Source organism: Ochotona curzoniae, unplaced genomic scaffold (genome assembly GCF_017591425.1).
Source record: "Ochotona curzoniae isolate NIBS_2020 unplaced genomic scaffold, NIBS_Ocur_1.0 contig_3527, whole genome shotgun sequence".
Taxonomy (NCBI): Eukaryota; Metazoa; Chordata; class Mammalia; order Lagomorpha; family Ochotonidae; genus Ochotona; species Ochotona curzoniae.
The window spans coordinates 389,823-412,325 of record NW_024465897.1 but is presented as its reverse complement, the minus strand read 5'-3'; the positions used below and the strand labels follow the sequence as shown (position 1 = coordinate 412,325).

Sequence of the window (22,503 nt, the reverse complement as noted above, 5' to 3'; positions counted from 1 at the left end):
AGAGTGCTGAGCCAAGAGCTGTGGCTGTGGAGACCACGGTGGAAATCTGACATAAGAACCCAGACCTGGAACTCACTGGAGGTTGTGGCACAAGTGGTTGCAAGCAAAAATTGTGTACCAACTGCAATAAGTAAAATTGCATTGTAGACCTGTGGGTGACAGAGCTTAGAAACTTGTCCCAAGGAGAAGACTCTGCTAACCAGAAGTACAATGCTCAATAGCAAAAGAAGAGACAAAGGCACAATGAATATGACTGAAAACTCCCCTGCAAAGGAGCAAAACCCTTTGCCAACCTCAGAGTTAACTGAGGAAGATATTGAGAAAATGGGGGACACAGAATCCCTAAGACTCATTTTAAAGATTCTGATCAAAAAGGAGAAGCTCATGCAAGAGCTCAAAGAATCTAAGGAAGCAGTAAAGCAAATCAAGGGTAATATATCAGAAATTATAAACACAGTAGAGCAAAAGTACTGTGGAGAGTCTCCAAAATAGAATGAAGCATCAGAAGAAAAAAATCTCAGAATTGGCAGATATCTCCTGTCATCAGGAGGAAACAAACAAAAAGCTGGAAGCAGAGCTGGATCAGGCCAAAAAAAAGTATTCAAGAATTGAAAGACACTATTAAGAGGCCAAATATAAGAGTCATGGGAGTCCCAGAAGGTTCAGAAAGAGAAGCTGAGTTTGCAAATGTATTTAATGAAATAATCAAGGAAAATTTCCCTAATCTGGAGAAAGAATTGGGAAACAAGATCCAGGAGGGGCACAGAATTCCCAATAGGCTTGATCAAAAGCGATCTTTGCCACAGCATATGATAATCAAGCTCTCATCAGTTGAACATAAGGAAAAGATCCTGAAATATGCACGTGAAAAAAATCAATTGACATATAAAGGATTCCAATTAAGCTCACAGGTGATCTCTCACAGGAAACTCTAGAGGCAAGAAGAGAATGGAGTGACATATTCCAGATTCTAAAAGAAAAAAATAACATTCCCTGCAAAGCTTTCTTTTGTCTTTGAAAATGAAATAAAATTCCTCAACAGTGAAGAAAAGCTAAAAGAATTTGGCTCTTCCAAACCTGCCCCTACAAATGATACTTCAAGATGTTTTCTTGACAGAGAAGAGCAATAGCACCTACCAAAACCAAAGGCAAATGTGAAGAACATCCCAGTAAAATGACAACAGAAGACTAAACCAATGAACAACCCATTCCTAAAATGACAGGACCAAAGTACCACCCATGTATATTAACTCTGAATGTAAATGGCTTAAGCTCAATCAAACATCATAGATTAGTAGATTGGAAAAGAACCCAAAAAACCCATGTTTTTTTTTTGTCTGGAGGAGACACATGTCACCAACAAAGATCAGCTGAAACTATATCACATGCATTTTAATGATTTCTGTTGGTTTCATCTCTTCAAAACAATTTCTTCTGATTAAATCCTTTAATGACACGTAGATCATGCAGTAGCATCATTTTCTTCAGGAATATTCTTGAGTTTCATTTCTTCAGCTACATGTTAGTCATTTAATAGCATATTGTTTAACTTCTTAGTGTTGTTCATTTCTTTTTTCTCCCTGATGTTGATTTTGTATCATGACTTTTCATTTAAGGGAATGCACAGTAGTTGTGCAATGGAGACTGTCATATCTGATAACATGTCATTTAACTTCATGGCATTGTCAATTTCTGGTTTTTTTTATATTGTTGATTTTGTATCATGACTTTTCATTTGAGGGGATGTACAATAGCTGTGAAATGGCGGCTAACATCCTGGTGTGAGGATGCAGTGTGATATGCATTTCTGTTTCCAGACAAAGATGGACTTACAATGAAACTGTTTACTATATCTTGAATCTAGGATTCTGGACTCTCTGCCATTTTCCAAGCCTACAATGATTGACATATGACAGAGTATGAAGAACTATATGTTAGTAATAATATAAAGTAACTAGTTGGAAGGGGAGGTAATTGGGGAGGGGAAAGGGAATATGGAACTGTAGCATAAAATGATAGCAATAATAATAAAATGTGAAAAAAACAAGTGAGAGAGATACAGACTCCAATACATTATTAGTATGGGACGTTAACATCACACCAACTTCAATGGATAGATTGACCAGATAGAAACTCAGCAAGGAGACAAATGAGCCCATCCAGACCACAGAACAAATGGACTTAGTTAATAACTACAGAAGCTTGTATCTTGGAGTCATAGCATACGGTTTTTTTTCTCCATCAGTGCACTGAAGCATCTGCAAGACTGGACCTCTTCATAGGTTGCAAAGTAAGCCTTAGCAGATTCCAAAAAGTGAAATAATACCATACAAGTTGCCAGATCATCATGGAATGAAACTGGAGACTAGCAAGTCCAAATACTTCAGAAAATACAAAAAGTAATTGGAAACTGTACAACATGTTGCTGAATGAGCCATCAGTTACAGAAAAAAAAAAATCAGAGGAAATAAAATCCTTGATCTAAATGAAAGCATTAGCACAACATATCAAAGCTTGTGGAACACTTTCTAGGCAATGCTAAAAGGAAAGTTTATTACAATCAGTCCCTACATCAAGAAGCTAGAAATGTACCAGGTGAATGAAAGACCTAGAAAAGCAGCAGGAAAACAAATCCAAGATTAGAAGAAAAATGAAATATTCAAAATAAGGGGAGAAAGTATGCCAAATAGAGACTAAAAGAATAATAAATAATATTAAGGAATCAAGAATTGGTTCTATGAAAAAAAAAAATCTACAACATAGCCCATGTAATCAAGTAAAGGAGATGGCCCAGTGGCGAAATCCTTGCCTTGTACATGCCGGGATTCCAATTCATATTCTGCCTCCTTTCTCATCCAGTTTCCTGCTTGTTGATTTGGGGAGCAGTAAAGGATTTTCCAAAGCCTTGGGACTCTGCACCTGTGTGGAAGACCTGGAAGAAGCAACTGGCTCCTGACTTTAGATTGGGTTAGCTCTGGCTGTTGTGGCTACTTGGGAATGAACCAGTGGATGGAAGATTTTTCTCTCTGTATCTCCTTCTCTCTGAATCTGCCTTTCCGATAAACATTAAAAAACAACACTGAAAAAAGGAGAATATATGAATAACCAAAATGAGAGATGGAAGGTGGTGAGTGCATCCGTGGACAGGAGAGCTATTCACAAGCCAGGAACATCCGGGCTTGTGTCTAACCTTGGAACCCAAAGGGGCAGACTGAAATCTACAGTGTTATCTCTCCTTTGAGCCTCCCTCTGGTTAAAAATAACAGAACAGAGAGCATCCCTGGCCTCAATACTATCTCTTCCTATGCTTTCCTTGAGTTGTAAATAACAGACCTCAGCATATCAATATGCTGTGCTAATGTCTTCTCCCTTACTTTTTTTTTTTTTAAAGATTTGCTAACATAAGAATAATTATTCTAAGAATTGCCAGCTTCACATAAGGTAAGAATTAATGAAAGCTTTTGTGTGATACCTGCATTTTTTGGGGGTATAAAAGTCTGTATTCTCAAATACAGTGCATCATCCTGAAAGTGTGGATGCTGATTACAGTGTAGATTAATAAAATCATTTCTGCATTAAGCATCTCGTGTTGTCTGTTCTATTAATCCTGGCAAGAGATGAAGAAGGAAATGCAACAAAGGAAACCTCAAATGTACTCAGAGTAATCAGGAACGATTGCAAACAGATATAAAGCAACCAATAGGAAGACCTAGAAGAAATGGAAAGATTTCTGGATGCATGTAACTTACAACAACAATTGAATATTGAGGTAAGTAAAAACTCTATTAGACCTTATTTGAAGAAGCTCAAATCAGTAATTAAATCCTTCCCAATGAGGAAAAGCCCTGGACTGGATAGCTTCACTGATGAATTCTACCAAAGGGTTCAAGCACTGAAGCCAATCCTCAACTAGCTATTCAGAACAATAAAAAGGGTAGGGGTGAGGGATCCTCAAATGTCTCCATGAAGCCAAAACTCTCCTAATACCCAAACCAGATGGAGTAACAATAGAGAAAGAGAACAACAGACTGATATCTCTAATGAACTTAAATGCAAAAATCAATAGTAAAGTGCCAGTTGACAGACTCCAACATCAGACAGATCATTCACCCACAGCACGTGGGATTTATTCCTGGCATGCAGGAATAAATCTAGGGTTTGCTCCAACACACACAAATCAACAAATATAATACACCACATCAGCAAAATCAAAAAGCCATATGATTATCTCAATAGATGCAGAGAAAGCCTTTGATAATAGAAGGCATTTATCCAAAGGCAGGTGGCATGACCCTGAAGGAAGCTGTTCTGAGTAATGGCAATGGGCGTCTTAATACCTCCTGCCCATGGTGGAGACACCTATGGCTGTGAGCCATCTCTTGCTGACACTGGTTCTGTGACATATGGCACAGACTCAGTGTCAACTGAAGCCCAAGTCAGGATCAGTGTCAAAGCTTAGTAAGTTCTGGTCACCTTCAGCTCTCAGTGCTAATGCTATTCTTCTTACAAGGATGAAAACCAAGTAATTCCAAAAGACTAAAGGAAACACTTCTCCCCAAACTCCCAAGGTGCTCACCTTTGGACAAAAAGGTGTTGATGATAATGCAACTTCCTACCACGAAGAAAAATATCAATTGACTGGTGCGTCGATCCAAATATTTTAGTAACAAGAAGACAGGCCATCTGGATATGAATGTGATAGCTCCAAAGAGAAGCTGGAACATGAAGATATTACTCCCAAGTTCCTGCAGGTTGAGTACCAGGCCCATAAAGGGTACAGTTGCTCCCAGTCTGAAGTGAATAAGAGGTTAAAGACAAATTTAATAAGGTTTGAAATCCAAGAAATTCTACTTACTATTTTGAAGGCAAGCCTTGTAATGGATGAAAATATTGTCTAAAGTCAGTGTTGTATAAAAGCAATAAAATGTTGATATAAATGAACATAGGAGGTTTGCAATTTGTGCTCATTTACACTTTCTTTCCATAGGATGTTTCTAAAAAGCAAGTTATTTGGGCCCGGCACAGTGGTGCAGTGGTTAAGGTCCTCGCCTTGCATGCCCAGGATCCAATATGGGCACCGGTTCTATCCTGGCAGCCCCACTTCCCTTCCAGCTCCCTGCCTGTGGCCCGGGAAAGTAGTCGAGGACGGCCCAAAGCTTTGAGACCCTGCATCAGCGAGGGAGACCCGGAAGAAGCTCCTGGCTTCGGATCGGCATAGCATCGGCCGTTGCGCTCACTTGGGGAGTGAATCATCGGATGGAAGATCTTCCTCTCTGTCTCTCCTCTCTGTATATCCGCCTTTCCAATAAAAAAAATAATAAAAATAAATCTTTAAAAAGCAAGTTATTTGTGCTAAATCTTCACCTCATCCCTTTCTCCAACAGTGAACTTAGTGCTGGGAAACATACATGTAGCCAGGTTAGGTCCCACTGAATCCTAGTGTGCTTGAATATCCTTCATGTGGCATTTTTAGACAGTTCTTTTTTTTATCATTTTCAATTCTGATGTGAACTCATCTGTCACCGAAAAAGCCAGCTATATCGCTATTGTCCTAAATCTGTATCATGAAAAATGTGAACAAAATTCACTTAATATAAATATGTGTCTTAAAAGAAAGATGACATTTCAGTATTTTAAGTTTCCCCACCAGCCAGTGGACCTCACCTTCCACAGCTTATCCAGAAGATCCTCATGCGCAGCTTGGGTGCACGTAATATCTCAGAGACTGATGGCATGGTTTTGGCCTTGTCCAGCTCATCCTGCACGGTGGATCTCACAAACTTCAAAAGTAAAGCAAGAACAAGCATCTGTGAGACGTGTGTCAGGTACAGTGGTGGGTCCTAGAGGGTGAGATGGACACGGGACACACTGCACTGCTGGACACTTCTGTCTAGTGGGGAATGTGGGCACTTATTAATCTAGTCCTTATGTTATGTGGCAATAGAACTAGTGAGGAATGGGAGTTCAAACGGTAAATGAATAAATCCAGTTAAATATTAGATTCCAGAGGAACAAAAATAATTAAAAAGGATTTCTATTAAAAGGGAACATCATGAAAAGGCAATTGATTCAGGATTCATTTAGAATTTTTAGTATGCATATAAGACCTATCCTACAGTCTCAGCTGGATCAAGTATGTAACAGAAAAAAATTTTAAAGCTACAAAAATAGGTCACCATTTTTATAAAAACAAGTTTTTGCTGCGTGACATGACATGATTCTTTATCTTATGTATTCTGAAACATGCATCAAATCCAATAGATACACAAATTTAGTGCAGTTACAGAATATAAAATTAGCATACAAAGATTGAACCTTTTATATATAAATGAACTTGATGTAAAATAAATCATAAAAGAAGTATCATCACCATGCCTACAAAAATGCTCAGAAATAAACTAAATGAAACACTTGAAAAGTTTTCTACAGTGAAATTGATAAGACATTTATAAACGAAATTGAAGAAGACTTTCCATATTCATGTACTTGAAGAATTAATACTTGTGTTATGAAAATGCCCATATTACCTAATGTAACATACAAATCCAAAATTCCAGGATATTCTTTGCAGAATTAAAAAAAAATCCTGAATTTCACAAAAGTTTGGAAGAGCAAAACATTTTTGATCAAAAAAAAAAAAACAACAAACCACCATTTTGAAGATTTCATAATACCTATTTCAAGACACGATACAGACCGATAGTAAAATAGTACAAAATAGACATATATAGTCTGGGGAACAGAATAGAGATCCCAAAAGTGCATCAACAGCCTACTGGCATGAAAAGCACACCAAACATCAGGGACACAAGTGGTGTTCTGGCAGCTGCATGAGCCTCATGTTTTGATTTTTGAGAAATCCTTGTCCACGTGTCTCAGGCACATTGCCTCTCTCCATGAAAGGGCGCAAAGATAAGGGCCATGAAAAGAGCAGGGTGTGAATTGGACATGAGAAGAACTGTGAGTAATGGAAAAGAAATTTGAGGGTTTCAACTTATAATTTAACTTATAATTTAACCCTAGGCTAATGTTCTTCAGCAGTGTAGACATAGCTTGCCAGCTTTATTGAGTTATAGTTTTACAGGAGAAATATTTTCTGGTGTCCTATTGTACAGTAGAGGCTATTAATAATGATAATATGTAAGGTTGCTTCAAGCAGTTCATGAAAAAAAGCAATAAAAGATCATTAAACTTATATATTTCCAAAAAATGAAAAAGCAGAGGTATAAAAGAGTCTAATGTTTTTAGTACATATTCCTGATTAAAATTTGAATAAATAGATGTTTCTTCTGCTCTGATCAATATATGATGCCTATACATATATATGTTTAATATACATAAAATTAAATAATAAATAAAGGACGCAAACACATATAATGTAGTTATTATGCCTCAGTGTAAGGATAAACTAGCACTTCTCTTTCATGGGGGTTATCTGAAATTCATCTGAAGCTTCATATGTCAATATGAAATGTATATGTTATATTAGACAAAACCATTTATCTTGATATTATTTCATTGTTGCCTGACTTGAGAATTTAGCAATATTGGCAATAATTCTCCTTTGATAGGATTTCTGCTTAATCCAAAGGGAACTTTGAGGAGGTGAAATAACGTGAAATGAAAGTATACTCAGCTCTTCATTGAAGTCATTTTGCACACATGTGCTGGTGAATCTATGCATTATCTTGGATGACCTCGCTAAGATGAAGAATCCATGGGGAATCAGGAGAGCTGTAATACTCCATCCACAGAATTCTAATTTTATCCTGTGTTCTTGCTGGAGCCCAGCTGGGGAGCTTGTGTATTTGTGGCATGTTTGTACCAATTACCAGATCCCCTCCCCAGATCACCTCAGTGGTCAGAATCTTTCCAGCATTCTTCTTTCCATTTATGTGTGCCACCCTTGTAAGTGCCTTTGTGGCCTCTTCTAGCTTATTGGTGGTAATCAACCACCGAGGCGACTCTGTCAGCCACCTGATGGAAGAACACACAAACCATCAGTTAACACTCAACTGCTTAACTGTCTGTTAACCTTGAGATCCTTCCCCCTTCCTTGTAACACTAACATAAATCTAGCAGTGTCAACCAGATGTGCCTCATCCATTGTACTCATCTTCACAAGGGGATTAAGGTATGTGACTCTCAATAAATGTCTACATGACCAAAAAAATGATGGCATAGATGATCTACATGAGCTCCAATTGTTATTAACGTGCATTTATGACACAGTAATACTTTGATGGGCACAATTCAGTGGTTTCTTAGATAATTATGAGGTTTTGCAACCATTTTCATTGCCTAATTCCACAATATGCTCAACACTCCCTATTAAAATATTCCATACACATTAGCATTCATTTCCAATTCTGCTTCCACCCCTGGGGATCATCCTGTACTTTAGGTTTGCCTATCTGATCATTTCTGTCATGTTCTAAGGCTAAAGTCATCCTAACTTCAAAGCATGACCAAGACAGTAGAGTAAAACTGAAATTGTATCATTTATGAATATTAGTGAAAGAAGTATCAACAAAAGTAGACAACAGAATTTACTAGCAAATTAAAGGATCATGACATTAAGGGACTAATCTTAGATACATAAAAATACAAAAAAAAATGACCAATGTAATATATCATATTGCCAGAACTAATTGGGAGGAAAACCAATAGCTTTTGACAGAAGTCAAAAATTCATAAAAAAGTGTAAGTCCAGAAATCTAAATAATATACACTAAATGTATCTTTATGCACTGCTCTACTTTATCTATGTTTGTTTTTTATGTCAGTAACATGATGCTTTGGTTGTTTAGAATTATAATATGTCTTGAAATCTGGTATTAACAAGCCTCTTGTTTTCTATATTTTTCAAAACTGCTTTGGTTATTTGGGGGCATTTTCTTTTTCCCTATGTATTGGAAGGGATTTTTTTCTAATTTTTTCTCAGGATGACATTGATGCTTTGATGGAATGGCATTGGATTTGTAAATAACTTTGAATAGAATATTTTGATGATAATCTTCTAGCCATGAACATAGGAGGTCTTTGTATTTTCTCATGTCTTCTTTATTCCTCTCAGTAGTCTTTTGTATGTCCCATTGTAGAGTTCTTTCAAATTCTCAAATTTTATTTGAAGGTATTTAACTCTCATTGTTAAGGTGAGTGGATTTCTCTTAGTGTGACCATTGTTGCACATGAATCTTATTGTCATGGTGGGTGTCTGTCTCTTGAACCCTGTGGGTTAGGGGTCCTGCAGGTCCTGGGCCATCTGGCCTTGGTCCTGGGTCTCAGCTGTGGTGTGTACTGGGTCCAGTAGGGCCCGTGTCATCGGGCCCATGTTTCTTAAGTCCACCTGTGTGGTGGATGCCTAGTTGGTGAGCCCAGGGATGGGATGTCCTGTGGGACCCTAGTCACCTGTCCTGGGTCCATGATCCCACCTGTGAGAACTAGTCCTCCTCAGTGCAAAGGATGGAGTGGTGTACGGCAGGCCTTGGTGCACATAGAGGATATGGTAGACCATTGGCGCTTGCAGAAGACATCTGATACCATAGCAGAGAATGGAGAACAGAATAAATTGGAAAACTACTCCAGCCAAATGATGACAGCAAATATCTTGGCAAATGGAGACACTAAGATTGACATAGTCAGCCAATGGACATTGGAAGGGATTTCTCACCCATAGATTGTTGAGGTCAGCAGCGTTTCAGAACTATCACATCCTCCTGGGCAGGACACTTGTAGCATGTGCCACATTGTGATCCTGGGTTGATATCGACTGGCCATTCCTCATGCCCAGGTACTGAGGTGGTTGGGAGGTTGGATGTGGTTTCTCCTCTTATCTCCCTCTTCCCCCCCCCAACCCCCACCGAAGAAATGGGAAGAAGAAATAAAAAGTTTGGAAACAATGATTAAACCCACTTTTTCCTAATCTTGGATTGTTCCCACCCTGATCAACTAGGTAAACATCATCTAAAAACAAAAAAGGAAAAAAAAAAAAAGAATAGAAAAAAGAAAAAAACCTGAGTTTCACATGAAAACAAAAAAGAGGAAGAAACAAAACACACAAAAAGGCAAAACTGTTCTTGCTTTTGTGTGTTGATTTAGCCTGAACTTTTGCTGAATTAATCCTTGTTGGAATCTTTCATTTCACCTACTTAGAATCTTATTTATAAACAGGAATAACTTGACTTCCAGTTTTCCTATTTGTGTGTCTTTTACTTGCGTCTGTTGCTTAATAGCTCTTGCTAAAAATTTCAGTGATATACTGAATCAGGGTCACAAGAATGGACTTTCTACTGGGTTCCAAATACTAATCAAAATGCATTCAGCTTTTTCCAACTCAAAATGATGGACTTTGGGTTTTTTTTTAACCCTTTTCTAAGCTGAGGCGGGTTTCTCCTATACTCATTGTGCTTAAGGTTTGCATCTTGCAAGGATTTAATCTGTATTTTATCTGTTGCTTTCTCTGCATTTACTGAGATTATTAAACACATTTTCCTTTATTTGGTTGATTTGATGTGGTTCTCCCTTGATTTGCATATGTTGAGGCATCTTTGTCTTTTTGGGATAGATTCCACTTCACCAAGGTGCTTGAAATTTGTTTTTGAGATTTTTGCACCTATGTTCACCAGGGTCATTTAAATAAAAAAAAATTATTTTTATGTTGTAGTTCCATATGCTCAGAGGTTTCTCCTTGTACCCTCCCAACAAACACCCTCCTACTGTTATTCCCTGTGTCATTACAATCGTATAGCCCTTCAGCAACAGTCACAAGTCCACCACTCTGCTGTTTAAGTACATCATGATATTGTAGTTACAGACAATGACAGAGAGTCTGGCATCCTGTTGTCAAGATATTTTTAACAGTTTCATTGGAGATCCATCTTTTATTCAGGAGTAGAGATGGATGATGCGCTGTATCTCTTCTTCTTGGTTTGTTAGTCTCTCTTATACAGTTCTTCTAGAGCAATATATGAATATGCATATTTGACTATGTATCTGGTGATTTTGCATTTTGTGTGAAGGTTGCCTTATATCAGAGAGAACAGGGTCATGGATCTACACTTTTCTTTCTTTTGGTGTTTCCCTCTCTGGTTTTGAAATCAAGATAATGATGCCCTTGTTAATGGTAGGTTTTCTTTACACCTCTTCATCCAGAAGAATAGGTGCTACTTCCTTAAAAAAATTCTAAAATTTAGCTCAGAAGCTATTCTGTCCTGGGCTTTTCTTTGTTAGGAGATATTTTGTTATAGACTCAGTCTCATCAATGGTTTCTGATATGTTCAGGTATCCTATATGTTCATGATTTATCTGTGGTATGTTTATGTTTCCAGATGTCTCAATTTTCTTCTAGCTTTTCTGATCTGTAGGCATAAAATTATTCATAATAACTCCTAATGATTATTATATTTTTCTAGTATCATCAGTGACATGTTTTTAATCTCTGATTATTGGTATGAGTCTTTTTCTTAATTATTCTAGGTAACAGTTTAGCAATTTTATCTTTTTAAAAAAAAAGATTTATTTACTTTCACTTGAAAGTAAGAAACCATTCTCTGGTTCCTTCCCCAAGTGGCTGCAATGATCTATACTGAGCCAGTCCAAAGCTGGGAGCCAGGAGTTTCTTCTAGGTCTCTCAGAGGTGTTCTGAAGTCATCTCTCCCTTCCAGCCTTTAGCAGGAAATTCGATCAAAAATATTACAGAAGGGACTCAAGCCAGCACTCATACAAAATGCTGGTACCACAACTTGAGGATCACCCTGTACGCTCTTGCATTTCATTGAATCCTAAAAAAGCAACTTTAAAAAAAGCCAAAAAATTTTATTGTATTATTAAACACAGTTTCACAGAAGATGAAAACAAAGGAGAGAGAGAAAGAAAGAGAGAGAGAACTTTATTCACTGGTTAATTTCCCAGATGGTTAATGCATGCAGTCATTGGTCTTTCTTTGCTGCTTAAGGCCTGGAACTATATCCACTTCTCCCATGAGAAGCAGAGGCGAAGTGCTTGGGCCACATCTGCTGCTTGCCCAGGTGTATTAGGAGGTAGCTGGATTGAAGTAGAGCACCTACAACTTGGTCCCGTACAAAATCCTGACTTTACATGCAGTAGCTAATCCCATTACACCATTTGTTCTTATTTTTCTAGATCCTTCAGAACATCGATATGTTTGACAATGGAGAATGTGAAAATTTTCTACTTTTTCAAGTAGGCACTTATTGCTGTAACCTTTCTTCTTAGTGTTGTTTTATCTAATAAGGTGTGATATGTTTTATTTGTATCAACCTCAAGGAAAAGTTTAAATTCTCTACTTATCATTTAATGACCAATTATTCATTCCTAATGTTTGTATTCCAGGTAGCTGTAGATTCTATAGCCCCTTTTGTCTTAGTTAACAACTTTATTGAAAACTGGTCAAAAAGAATACATAATGTGGTTATTTATTTTTTTAAAAGATTTATTTTATTTTTATTGGGAAGTCAGATATACAGAGAGGAGGGACAGAGAGGAAGATCTTCCCTCCGATGTTTCACTCCCCAGGCGGCCGCAATGGCTGGAGCTGAGCCAATCGGAAGCCAGGAGCCTCTTCTGGGTCTCCCACGTTGGTGCTGTGTCCCAAAGCCTTGGGCTGTCCTTCACTGCTTTCCTGGGCCACAAGCACGGAGCTGGATGGGAAGCGGGGCCGCCGGGATTAGAACCGGTGCCCATATTGGATCCCGAGCATGCAAGGCGAGGACTTTAACCACTTGCGCCACCGCGCCGGGCCCAGTTATTTATTCTTATGCATGCTGCTTTTTGTATTCTGTTCATTTTACTTTTTAAAAAAGATGTATTTATTTTTATTGCAAAGTAAGATATACAAGGAGGAAGAGAGACAGAGAGGAAGATCTCTGTCTCGTGATTCACTTCTCAAGCAGCCAAAACGACTGGAGCTGGACCAATTCTAAGGTAGGAGCCAGGAGCTTCTTCCATGTATTCCATGGGGGTGCAGGGTCCCAAAGGTTTGGGCCATCCTTGACTGCTTTCTGAGGCCACAAGGAGGGAACTGGATGGGAAGCAAGGTTGCTAGGATTTGAACCAACACCCATATGGGATCCAGGTGCGTTCAAATGGTGGATTTTAGTCGCTAAGCCACTGCACTGGGCCCAGTTCATTTTACTTTTAAGAGCTTGGCTACAAGGTGTTGTTTTTCTTACGTGCAGATTATTACTGTTCTTAACTGGAGTGAAGCATAATGTTGTGGCTTCTGTTTACAATGTTCTGATGGTTAGGATTCTTAAGCATTTTGTCATATGTCTGTTGGCTTTTCGTGTTCACCCTTTAAAAACTGTCTGTTCATGTGCTCTGCTCATTTCTTTACCAGGTGTTAGTTTTGTTATTACTGAGCTTATTGAACTTTTTGTATAAACTGCAAATTGATTCTTAGTCATACACATAGCTTGAAATATTTTCCTGCCATCTTATCAATTGCATGTTGAGTGTTTCCTTTGTTATAAAAATATTTTTAGCTTTCAGTAATTCGTTGGACATCTTATGTTATCCTTTAGACTCCTAACATATTTTTCAGTTAAAAAAATTTTTTTTTCTTTCCATCAGTGAAATAAGTAAAAAAAATTTATCATTTTCTGACTTGTGTATTCTTTCTTCCCGCTGACTTAATCTATTATTAAGGCTTTCAACTGTATTTTCGACATGTTTTTAAAATGAACAAATTAATTATTTTATGACACAGTTCCCTGGGCTCATGGACATTTCCCCCACTGCCGTGTACCCCTCCCTCCACTGATTTAATGGTAAATTATTACAGTAGTATAATTCTTCAAGAACAGCCACAAGTCCATCATTCTGCTATTTAATTTTATGCTGATATTGTAGGGATCGACAATGATAGAAAATCATTCTGTTGTCAATCTATATTTAACAGTTTCTTTGGGGGTCCGTCTTTATTTGGGAATAGACATGCACATTGCAATGTATCTTAATTTTTTGGTTTGATAGTCTCTGTGCACAGTTCCTCTAGATTGATTTATGTGCTTGCGTGTTTACTTCTTCATCTGTTGATCTTGTATTTTGCACAACAATTGCCTCAAAGCAGAGAGAACATATGATATTTATCCTTTTGGGATTGGCTTCTTTCACTGAGCATAATGTGAATCCCCCAGCTTGATTTTTATTCTTTGGGATAGCATTGGCTATTCATGGTCTTGTATTTCCAGATAAATTTTCATATCATATTTTCTATTTCTGAAAATAATACTACTGTGATTTTTATTGGGATCACATCGAATCCGTGTATTAGTTTTGGTAATATGGACTTTGATGATGCTTATCCTTGCAATCCAGGAACATGCTAAGTTTCTCCATCTTTTAATGTTTGCTTCTCTTTTTGAAAATGTTTTGTAATGTTTATCATAGGTGTCTCCCACACCTTTGCTTAGCTTAATTCCAAGGTATTTAAGATTCCTTTCTGCTGTTTTAAAGAGAACTGTTTACAAACTATTTCTCAGCTATATAGTTATTTGTACATATCAGTGTTATCAACTTATGTTCATTAATTTTGTATCCTCATACCCTGCCGAATTCCTTTGTGAGTTATAATAGTCTCTTGATTAAGTCTTTTGGTTCTCCTATGTAGTAAATCATGTTATTTGTACACAGAGATAATTCAAATTCTCATTTCTAGTTTGACTTTCCTTTAATTTATTTTTCTTGCTTAATAAGCTCTGTGTGTACTGAGAGTACTATATTGATTAGCCGTGGTGTAAGTGGTCGTCCTTGTCTAGCAGAAGATGTTATTGGAAAAGCTTACAATATTTTCCCACTCAGCCTGATACTGGCATTGTTTTCATTGTTTTGTAGAATACTCCTTCTATGCATACCTGCTAGGGATTTTTCTTTTATCATGAAGTGTTTGTTGGATTTTATGAAATGCCTTCTTAGCATCTGTTGAAATAATCCTACGGTTTTTGTTTCCCATTTGTTGATGTGATGCATGACGTTTTTTATTTGCATATGTTGAACCAACCTTTCATGCCAGGGATAAATCCCAGCTGGTCTGGTTGAATGATCTATCTTTTATATTGTTGGACTCTGTCGGGCAGTATTTTGTTGATGATTTTTGTGTATGTGTTCATCAGGGTTATCGGCTTATAGTTCTCATTAATCCCAGAACCAGACAGAGATGTGATGTTAGCATCATAAAAAGTTTGGAAAAATTACCTCCATTTCTATTGCTTTGAATGGCTTGTGGAAAATTGGGGTAAGTCCTCTTGAAAAGTTTGGTAAAATTCTGCAGTGGAGGAGGGCTTTTCTTGGTTGGGAGGGATTTAACTACTGAGTCCATCTCCATCTTTGCTATAGATCAATTTAAATTAATTGTCTCATGATTCAACTTTAGTAGGTTGTATGAGTCCAATAATCTACCCTTTTCTTCTAGGGCTTCTTCTAGTGGCTTGTGATGGTCCCTGATTATTCTATGTGTCTGAGTTTTCTGTGGTCATATTTCATTGATCTGAGTCTCTAAATTCATGTCTTCTCCGCCCTTTAAAAAAAATTTTTTTTTGACTACTGGGTTAGTCAGGAATCTATTTTGTTGATTTGTAAAAATATGTGTATTTATTTCTATTGAAAAAATCAGATATACAGAGAAGAAGAGAGACAAAGAGGAAGCTATTCTTATTCACTCCCCAAGTGGCTACAATGGCTAGCTAGAACTGAGCTGATCTGAAGCCAGGAGTAATTTACCCCAGCAGTTTGCCTGATTGAGATTTCAATTGGTTAATTGTTTATTTACATGTGTGTTTAAGAATATTTTCTATATGGTCGACTGAAGAGAGCTTCAATATGATTTGTCATAGTGAAGGCTTCCTTTGCTTAGCCCTGTAGGGAGTTATGTGCCTCCCCTGTGTTTTATTCCCTAGTTCTTTCTCCACGTTAGACATGTTCTCATTGATTATTTCATTGAATATATCTCTGAACCATCTTCTCATTCTGCACCTTTGGGAATTCCCATAACCCTTATATTTTGGCTTTTGCTGGTGCCCTTTATTTCCTGCATGCTTTTCTTAGCTTGACTAGTTTCTCTTCAGCTTTTTAATTGTTTCCTCATTACTGCTTGAGATGCCTTCTGTTTCTGAGATTCTTCTGCCTCACTCGTTCCATCACCGAGGAGTTCCACTGAAATGTGCTGCATTGTTCTTCATTTATAATATCTCTGGTTTGATTCATCATTGCTGTGTAACATATTTCCTTATATGCTCCTTAAATTTTTTGAACTCCTGTATGTGCTCCTCATTAAGAAGACTTATAACAATCTTTTAAACTTTAATTGTTTGGGCCCAGCACAGTGACCTAGCAGCTAAAGTCCTTGCCTTGATCACGCCAGGATCCCATATGGGAGCTGGTTCTAATCCTGGCGCTCCAATTCCCATCCAGCTCCCTGTTTGTGGCCTCAGGAAAGCAGTCGAGGATGGCCCAAAGCCTTGGGACCCTGCACCCATGTGGGAGCATTGGAGGAAGTTCCTGGCTCCTTGGTTTGGATTGGTACAGCACTTGCTTTTGAGCTCACTTGGGGAGTGAATCATTGGACAGAAGATCTTCCTCTCTGTCTCTCCTCCTCTTGTATGTCTGACTTTGTAATAAAAATTAAAAAAAATCTTTTTAAGAATTACTTTTTCCATGTCTTCCTCGGTTAACTCAGAGTTTCACAAAGGTTTTTACTCCTTTATGGAGGAGGTGTCAATAATATTTCGTGTACCCCTTCTTCTTCTTTTATTCTTTGTCATTGCAACTCTGTTTAGTGGATTCTTCTCCCTAGGGGCAGTTTTTAAGCTGGTTCACCCACATATCTATAGATCAACTATTCTGATAACATTCAGAATTCTGCTCTTCATTTGCAGTAGCTCATGTCACTCCCTCCAGCGAGTTTCAGATCCAAGCTGTTGTGCTTGGCTTCCATCGTGGTCGGTAGCCCTATCTGCTGGCTCATCACTCCCAATGCTTTGTGATCCCATGTTGTGGCCACATCTTTTACCGTTCATCCTTTCTCCTTGTAGTTTATCCAGGGACCCATTTTTAGGGAGACATCAGCTGTCCCATATCAGAGGTTTGTCAGTGGTGTGGTCTTGCCAGTACCTGCTGGCCGTTAGGTCTGGCTGTCATCCAGACTTACTTTGGTATAAAATGCCAAGTTGGTATTGTCTTCCCTGTTGGATCAGTGCAATGTGTTGAGCCAGAAGTGAGATCTCTCCTGGCTTATCACATGTGCAGCCAGCTTCTGTCCCTCCAGCCCCACAGCTTTTTCCTCAGGACTCAAAATGGTGCCCAATGTGGCATAATTGGTGGTCCATGCTGTGAAACCCATTCTATTCCTGTACCCAAAAGCGTGGGTTCTGTCACTCTGGCTCTGCTCACTGTCTGACTAAGTAAAAAAGCAGGATGGGCAGTGCTATGTCTGGGTTCATCTCCTAAGTTCCTGGTGAACTCTTCCCGATTGGCTGCCCACAGATTTCTGATCACCCATCACCACTGGGGTATCTCATTAGTGCAGCATTGCTCTGTTGTCTCTGCTGCTTCCTCATGTCCAAGGCCCTCCAGGTGTCCATCTGCCACTGGCCCATCCTTTTCTATTTCCAGTGTTTATACTCTCTCTACTTCATCCTGGCTTATGCTTCTCCATGTGTAAAAGCCTGTCCTCACTCTATTCAGCCATCTTTGCCTGCTTTGTGACATACTAAATTCTTAATTTTTAGTACTTTAGTTTCTTTTTAATTTTTCTATATAGTATTAGCTCTGATTATTTATAGAAAGTGACAACATTTCAAATTTATAACAAAATGCATAACTTAATATATTTTACTTATATAGCTCTAAGAGTACAATTATATTACTCAACATACCCCTCTTCTTTCTCCTTTATTTTAAAAAAATACTTACTATGTCATAGTTTCAATTTCATTTATGATCACATTCCCCAAAAATAGTAATCCAACTCTATTAAGCATAAGAAACCATTATTCTTGAACCATAGAGAGAAAGGCATAAACAATATTCAAATCTCAAACTGTCAACTTCTGACATAGGCATTGTACTTTTTGTAGCTATTACTACTGCTCAGGATGGATTGTTTGGCTTCTTTCTAGATTCAAGTCTGTGTTGGAGGGCCTAATATGGTGTTTCCTGGAGAGACAGGTAAGTGTGTATGGCCATTGATCCCATGCCAAGTGATCAGTAGGACAAGGTTTGGAGAAGAGGTGGCTTGGAAGCTTCTTGGATCTGAAAGAGGATATTCAGGGCCACCTGATAGCTCTGTAGTTTATCTCAGTGGGCGCTACCTTCAGGCAGACTGCCTGGATGGTACCTGGGACTTGAGGAATGTAGATATGCTAACTCAGCTGGTTTGTTGGATTGAGTTGGAGAACTTTTGGATGCAGTTAAGAAACCCCAGTGGGTGAGCATTCAAGAAGGTATTGTGCAGTCAAGGCTTATGTGGGGAAAAATATATCAATGGATTGCCTGTTCCTCTGGGGTAGCACAGTCATGTGGTAACTAAGAGGCTCCACCAAAATTCCTCAGTGCCTGTGATAGCAGCAGCAAAGATACACATCATTTTCCTATCAAACAGTGCTGCTTATGGTTGAGGGCTAACATTGACAGTGTGATTCTGAATGCTATGTGTTTAGTTTCCGCTTTTGTGATGCTGTTTTGTGCCTCCGTGCATGCCACATCTCTGCTACCTTCTCAATATCTGTAAAAATCTGCCTCAGACTTTCCAGTGAAATGTCCTTTTTTTTCATGTACTTTCAAATGGCTCCTTAGGCAAATCACCAAACTGTCATATAATATCACATCTTGCTGTCAACCACATTTCTTACAAGTATAAGAACCACCATACAATCTCCATCACTTTCTGCCTTACAAAGTTAAACAAATAATGTCTTTGCTTCATGACAAAGTACATATTATTGTCTGTTATGAATGATTTCTTAAATAGTTCTGTCTCGACCACGGTGATGACTACCAGCTCCTAGCCAAGTGGCATCCATTTCCTTATTTATATTTTACATATTCTGTGGGTATCATGGATGTACTCAGGTCTACACCAAATAAATGTTTAACTGACAAGATTTACTTTGTGTATTTTCACCATAGTCTACCCTAGGATTGTACTTACCTGGAAAGCAAGCTGATGACAAACAATGGTGTAGACATAACCAGCTGTAGTGTATACCAGTCTCGAATGGCAAAAGCTAATCCTCCCAAGATCGCCTGCCCAGAGCTGTAGGCACATGACAACACTGTTGCTACTATAGTTTGTGATTGGGGCACTGTCCACTCAATTGCTGAAAAAGCCACCATATACACAATTTTAGACAAAGGGCAATTCCAATGCTAATTCAAAACATAAATACAATGTCTCAAATTGTCAACTTACAAAGTAAGTAAGGGTTTGTCAAAACAGTCATGATAAAAAATCCAGCCAAAAAGCGTAGAATGCAGAAGATGATGAAGGTTGGAGCAAAGGCTACACAGGTTTCCATGATGGCTACCAGGAGAACACACCACACGTACACTGTTTTCCTCCCATACCTAAGAAATAAGATTATTTAGTAAGAAATATAATATATGGGAAACTTGACAAAGATGCCGTATCATGAAATTCAGGATACATGTTCAGCAATTCAAACATTGTATTTGAGCCTGGTAGAATACCACAGTTTTCAACAGCATAAATCACAGATCTATTCCTCAGTTATATGAGACCGTTATCTACTCTCTATGGTCCAACAATCACCAGGAATATTTACTGCATATAAAACCGTGTGACTAGAATCAAAGCGTGAGACATAGTCTTAAGGCTTTTTTTTAAATGCAAATGTATCAATTGAATGCAGTATATTTGTGTCTTGTGTTTAGAACAGTGAAGAGTGAATTTTAGAGATCTGTAGTTTGTCCTTGAGCAATTGATGTAAAGCTTTTTTCAAAAAAGATACCCATTTAACCAATCTCTGGTCAAATATATCATTGTTTTTCCACAAGAATCCTATGTGATTTTTCTTTTGTTCCCTGCTCAAAGGCATATATCACATCTTTTAAATAACAGTCAAATACAAAATGTAATTTTTCTCATGTGTATTACATTCTTTTGTGCTTTGTGTACTAGTTACCATAAACCAGAGAACCATGGTATTTGTGTTTCATGAGCTGACTTATTTCATTGACCATGATGATTACACCCATTTTGTTACCAAAAACAGTATTCCATTGTTTTTTATGCTTTTGTAGGATTCCATGGGAACACTCCAATTTCATCACTAAATAGATCGATTTGACACAAAAATCATCATTATCATCACCAACAGTAACAGATCTAACCTACACTATTGAACCAATGGCCCTAACTGATATCTACAAAGTATTTTTTTTCTTTCATCTGCAGATTATATATTCTTTCATTCAGGGCATTTGGAATTTCTTTGTGATAGACAACTTATATGTTAGGCTATAATACAAGTCTCAAGAAATTTTAAAAAATGTGAAATGATAGCACATATCTTGTATAATGAAAGGAAGCTGGAAATTAACACCTTAAATTTTAGCAAATCTGAAAATATACGGAGACTGAGGTACTTGTTCTTAGATTTACAGTAGATTGTAGAAGAAATCAAAAGGGAAATAAATGTTTTAGAAGCAATTGAGATTACAGTTCCAGTATAAACTTTATGGAATACAACAAAAAGAGTGTTAATAGGCAAATGTCTCCTAATTGGTACCTTCATGAAAATCTTGGACCATATCCAAAAAATTATCTAAAATTATATGTCAAGGAGCCAGGAAAAAAAACAAGAAAATATTGCAACATTTTATTTACCGGATAAATTCAATGGTTATTTGGTGGGAGACCATTTCTAGTCTGAAGGTAGAGCTGGCAGAATTAAAGCCCCAATATAGCATCAACAATATTTTATAATATTATGGCATTACTTTACATAGTGTTGAGTAACCAATATGCTAAAAAATCCAAGTTCTTAGCCAAATCCTGCGACTACTTCATTGACATTTCATTTTTAGTTTATATACAGAACCAGCTGCTATACACCTTAAAGTGGCTATAGGGTACTATCCATCTGTCTCGTGTCTATTTTCATTTTAGTATTTAGCAGTTTAGTGTTGAAGCACAATTTTGCTGACCTTGACAGATTTTAGGATAGTCTAAACTGGCTTATAAGTTTAACAAGGCATATATCAACAGTTGAGGTGCAGAACAGTTTTAGGAGGGGTGTGCAGAGAAATCCTCAATACACCAGTGACAAGTAACTAATGTTTGTGTCCTGCCTAGCAAGGTATAGGTGGATCAATGCTGACCATTTCCTGTCTGTTTCTAAACTTTCCTTGTTGTTCTCTGTCTATCTATTCTAATTTTCTCTTTGTTTGCTTTTTTTTGGGGGGGGGAGGGTTGGAGGCTCTAGAGTGACCCTGATGGTCATTGGAAGAGAAGGTGTGGATCCAAAGTTGGAAGAGAAAGCTCCTATCCCAAGTCCTTAAGGACGTTTACTGTTTTTCTGTTTCTGTGGACCATTCTGGGCTCCTGACTGTTGTTCTGGTGACCTTGGATCCTGTGAGCAAGGATTTGGGCTTCTTCCATCTCATATGTGGTAGATCCAAACAGGAGTGGGTGACCTCAGAGTTCTTGGCCTCCAAAGGCATTCTAGTTCTCCATGATCTCTTTGGCAGTTGGGATGTAGTCCTTGGTGCCCATACTGATAGTCCTTGGTGAGGATCCGGGAGCCTCCAGAGTTTGGATTCAAGCCTCCTCCTGTCCACCTGCTCCACTCTGGGGTTCCTCCCTGCTCTTTGCGTATGACCTCCTGTTAAGAGGTTGTCAGGATCGCTCTTGCTGCCCCCTATATGTTTTTGTAGTTTTACTATTGTCTAATACTGATTGAGTCTGTTGTCTATGAGTTCCATGTTATGTTCCCACTAGGTTATACCTCACATGTTCCTCACACCTTTTATGGAGATGAAAGATTTCTCTGCTCTCCCACCCCCATTACCGAATAGCTTAGGGTCTTAAAAGTATATTAGATTTTATAATTCTTTGATGTAGATCATAAGCACTCTGACTTACATTGATTGTTGGTTCATTGGTTACATTACAATATGTTATTTCATGAGATGTAGGCTGTTTGGCATTGGAATAATATTACAGTTTACAGGTATAGTCTTTTGTATTGACATAATTTTCACTTAAATTAAGGCAAACATGTGGTTTCTAACCTTTTGGGATTCGCTCCTTTCCCTTAGCATAATGGTTTCCAGTTGGGCCCATTTAGCCACAAAGAACTGCATTTTTTTTTTTCAATAGCTGAGTAGTATTCCATGGAGTAAATGAACCATAGCTTTCTTATCCAGTCTTCTGTTGATGGGCATTTCAGTTGCTTCCAAGTTTTTTCAATTATTGATTGTGCTGCTATGACCATAGGGGTGCATGTAGGTTTCTCATGTAAC

At 38.0% G+C, this 22,503-nt stretch overlaps 1 protein-coding gene across 1 annotated transcript in view; it reads right to left on the bottom strand.

Moving 5' to 3' along the window:
* The window catches only part of LOC121157579 (steroid transmembrane transporter SLC22A24-like), a 37,584-nt gene that overhangs the window by 5,935 nt on the left and 9,146 nt on the right, over positions 1-22,503 (bottom strand). Inside the window, exons 3-7 of the mRNA XM_040981863.1 lie at positions 19,430-19,584; positions 19,169-19,337; positions 7,854-7,977; positions 5,665-5,780; positions 4,577-4,791 (exon numbers count right to left, since the gene is read on the bottom strand). Of these exons, the coding sequence (XP_040837797.1) occupies positions 4,577-4,791; positions 5,665-5,780; positions 7,854-7,977; positions 19,169-19,337; positions 19,430-19,584 (779 nt within the window). The remainder of the gene's footprint in view (positions 1-4,576; positions 4,792-5,664; positions 5,781-7,853; positions 7,978-19,168; positions 19,338-19,429; positions 19,585-22,503) is intronic.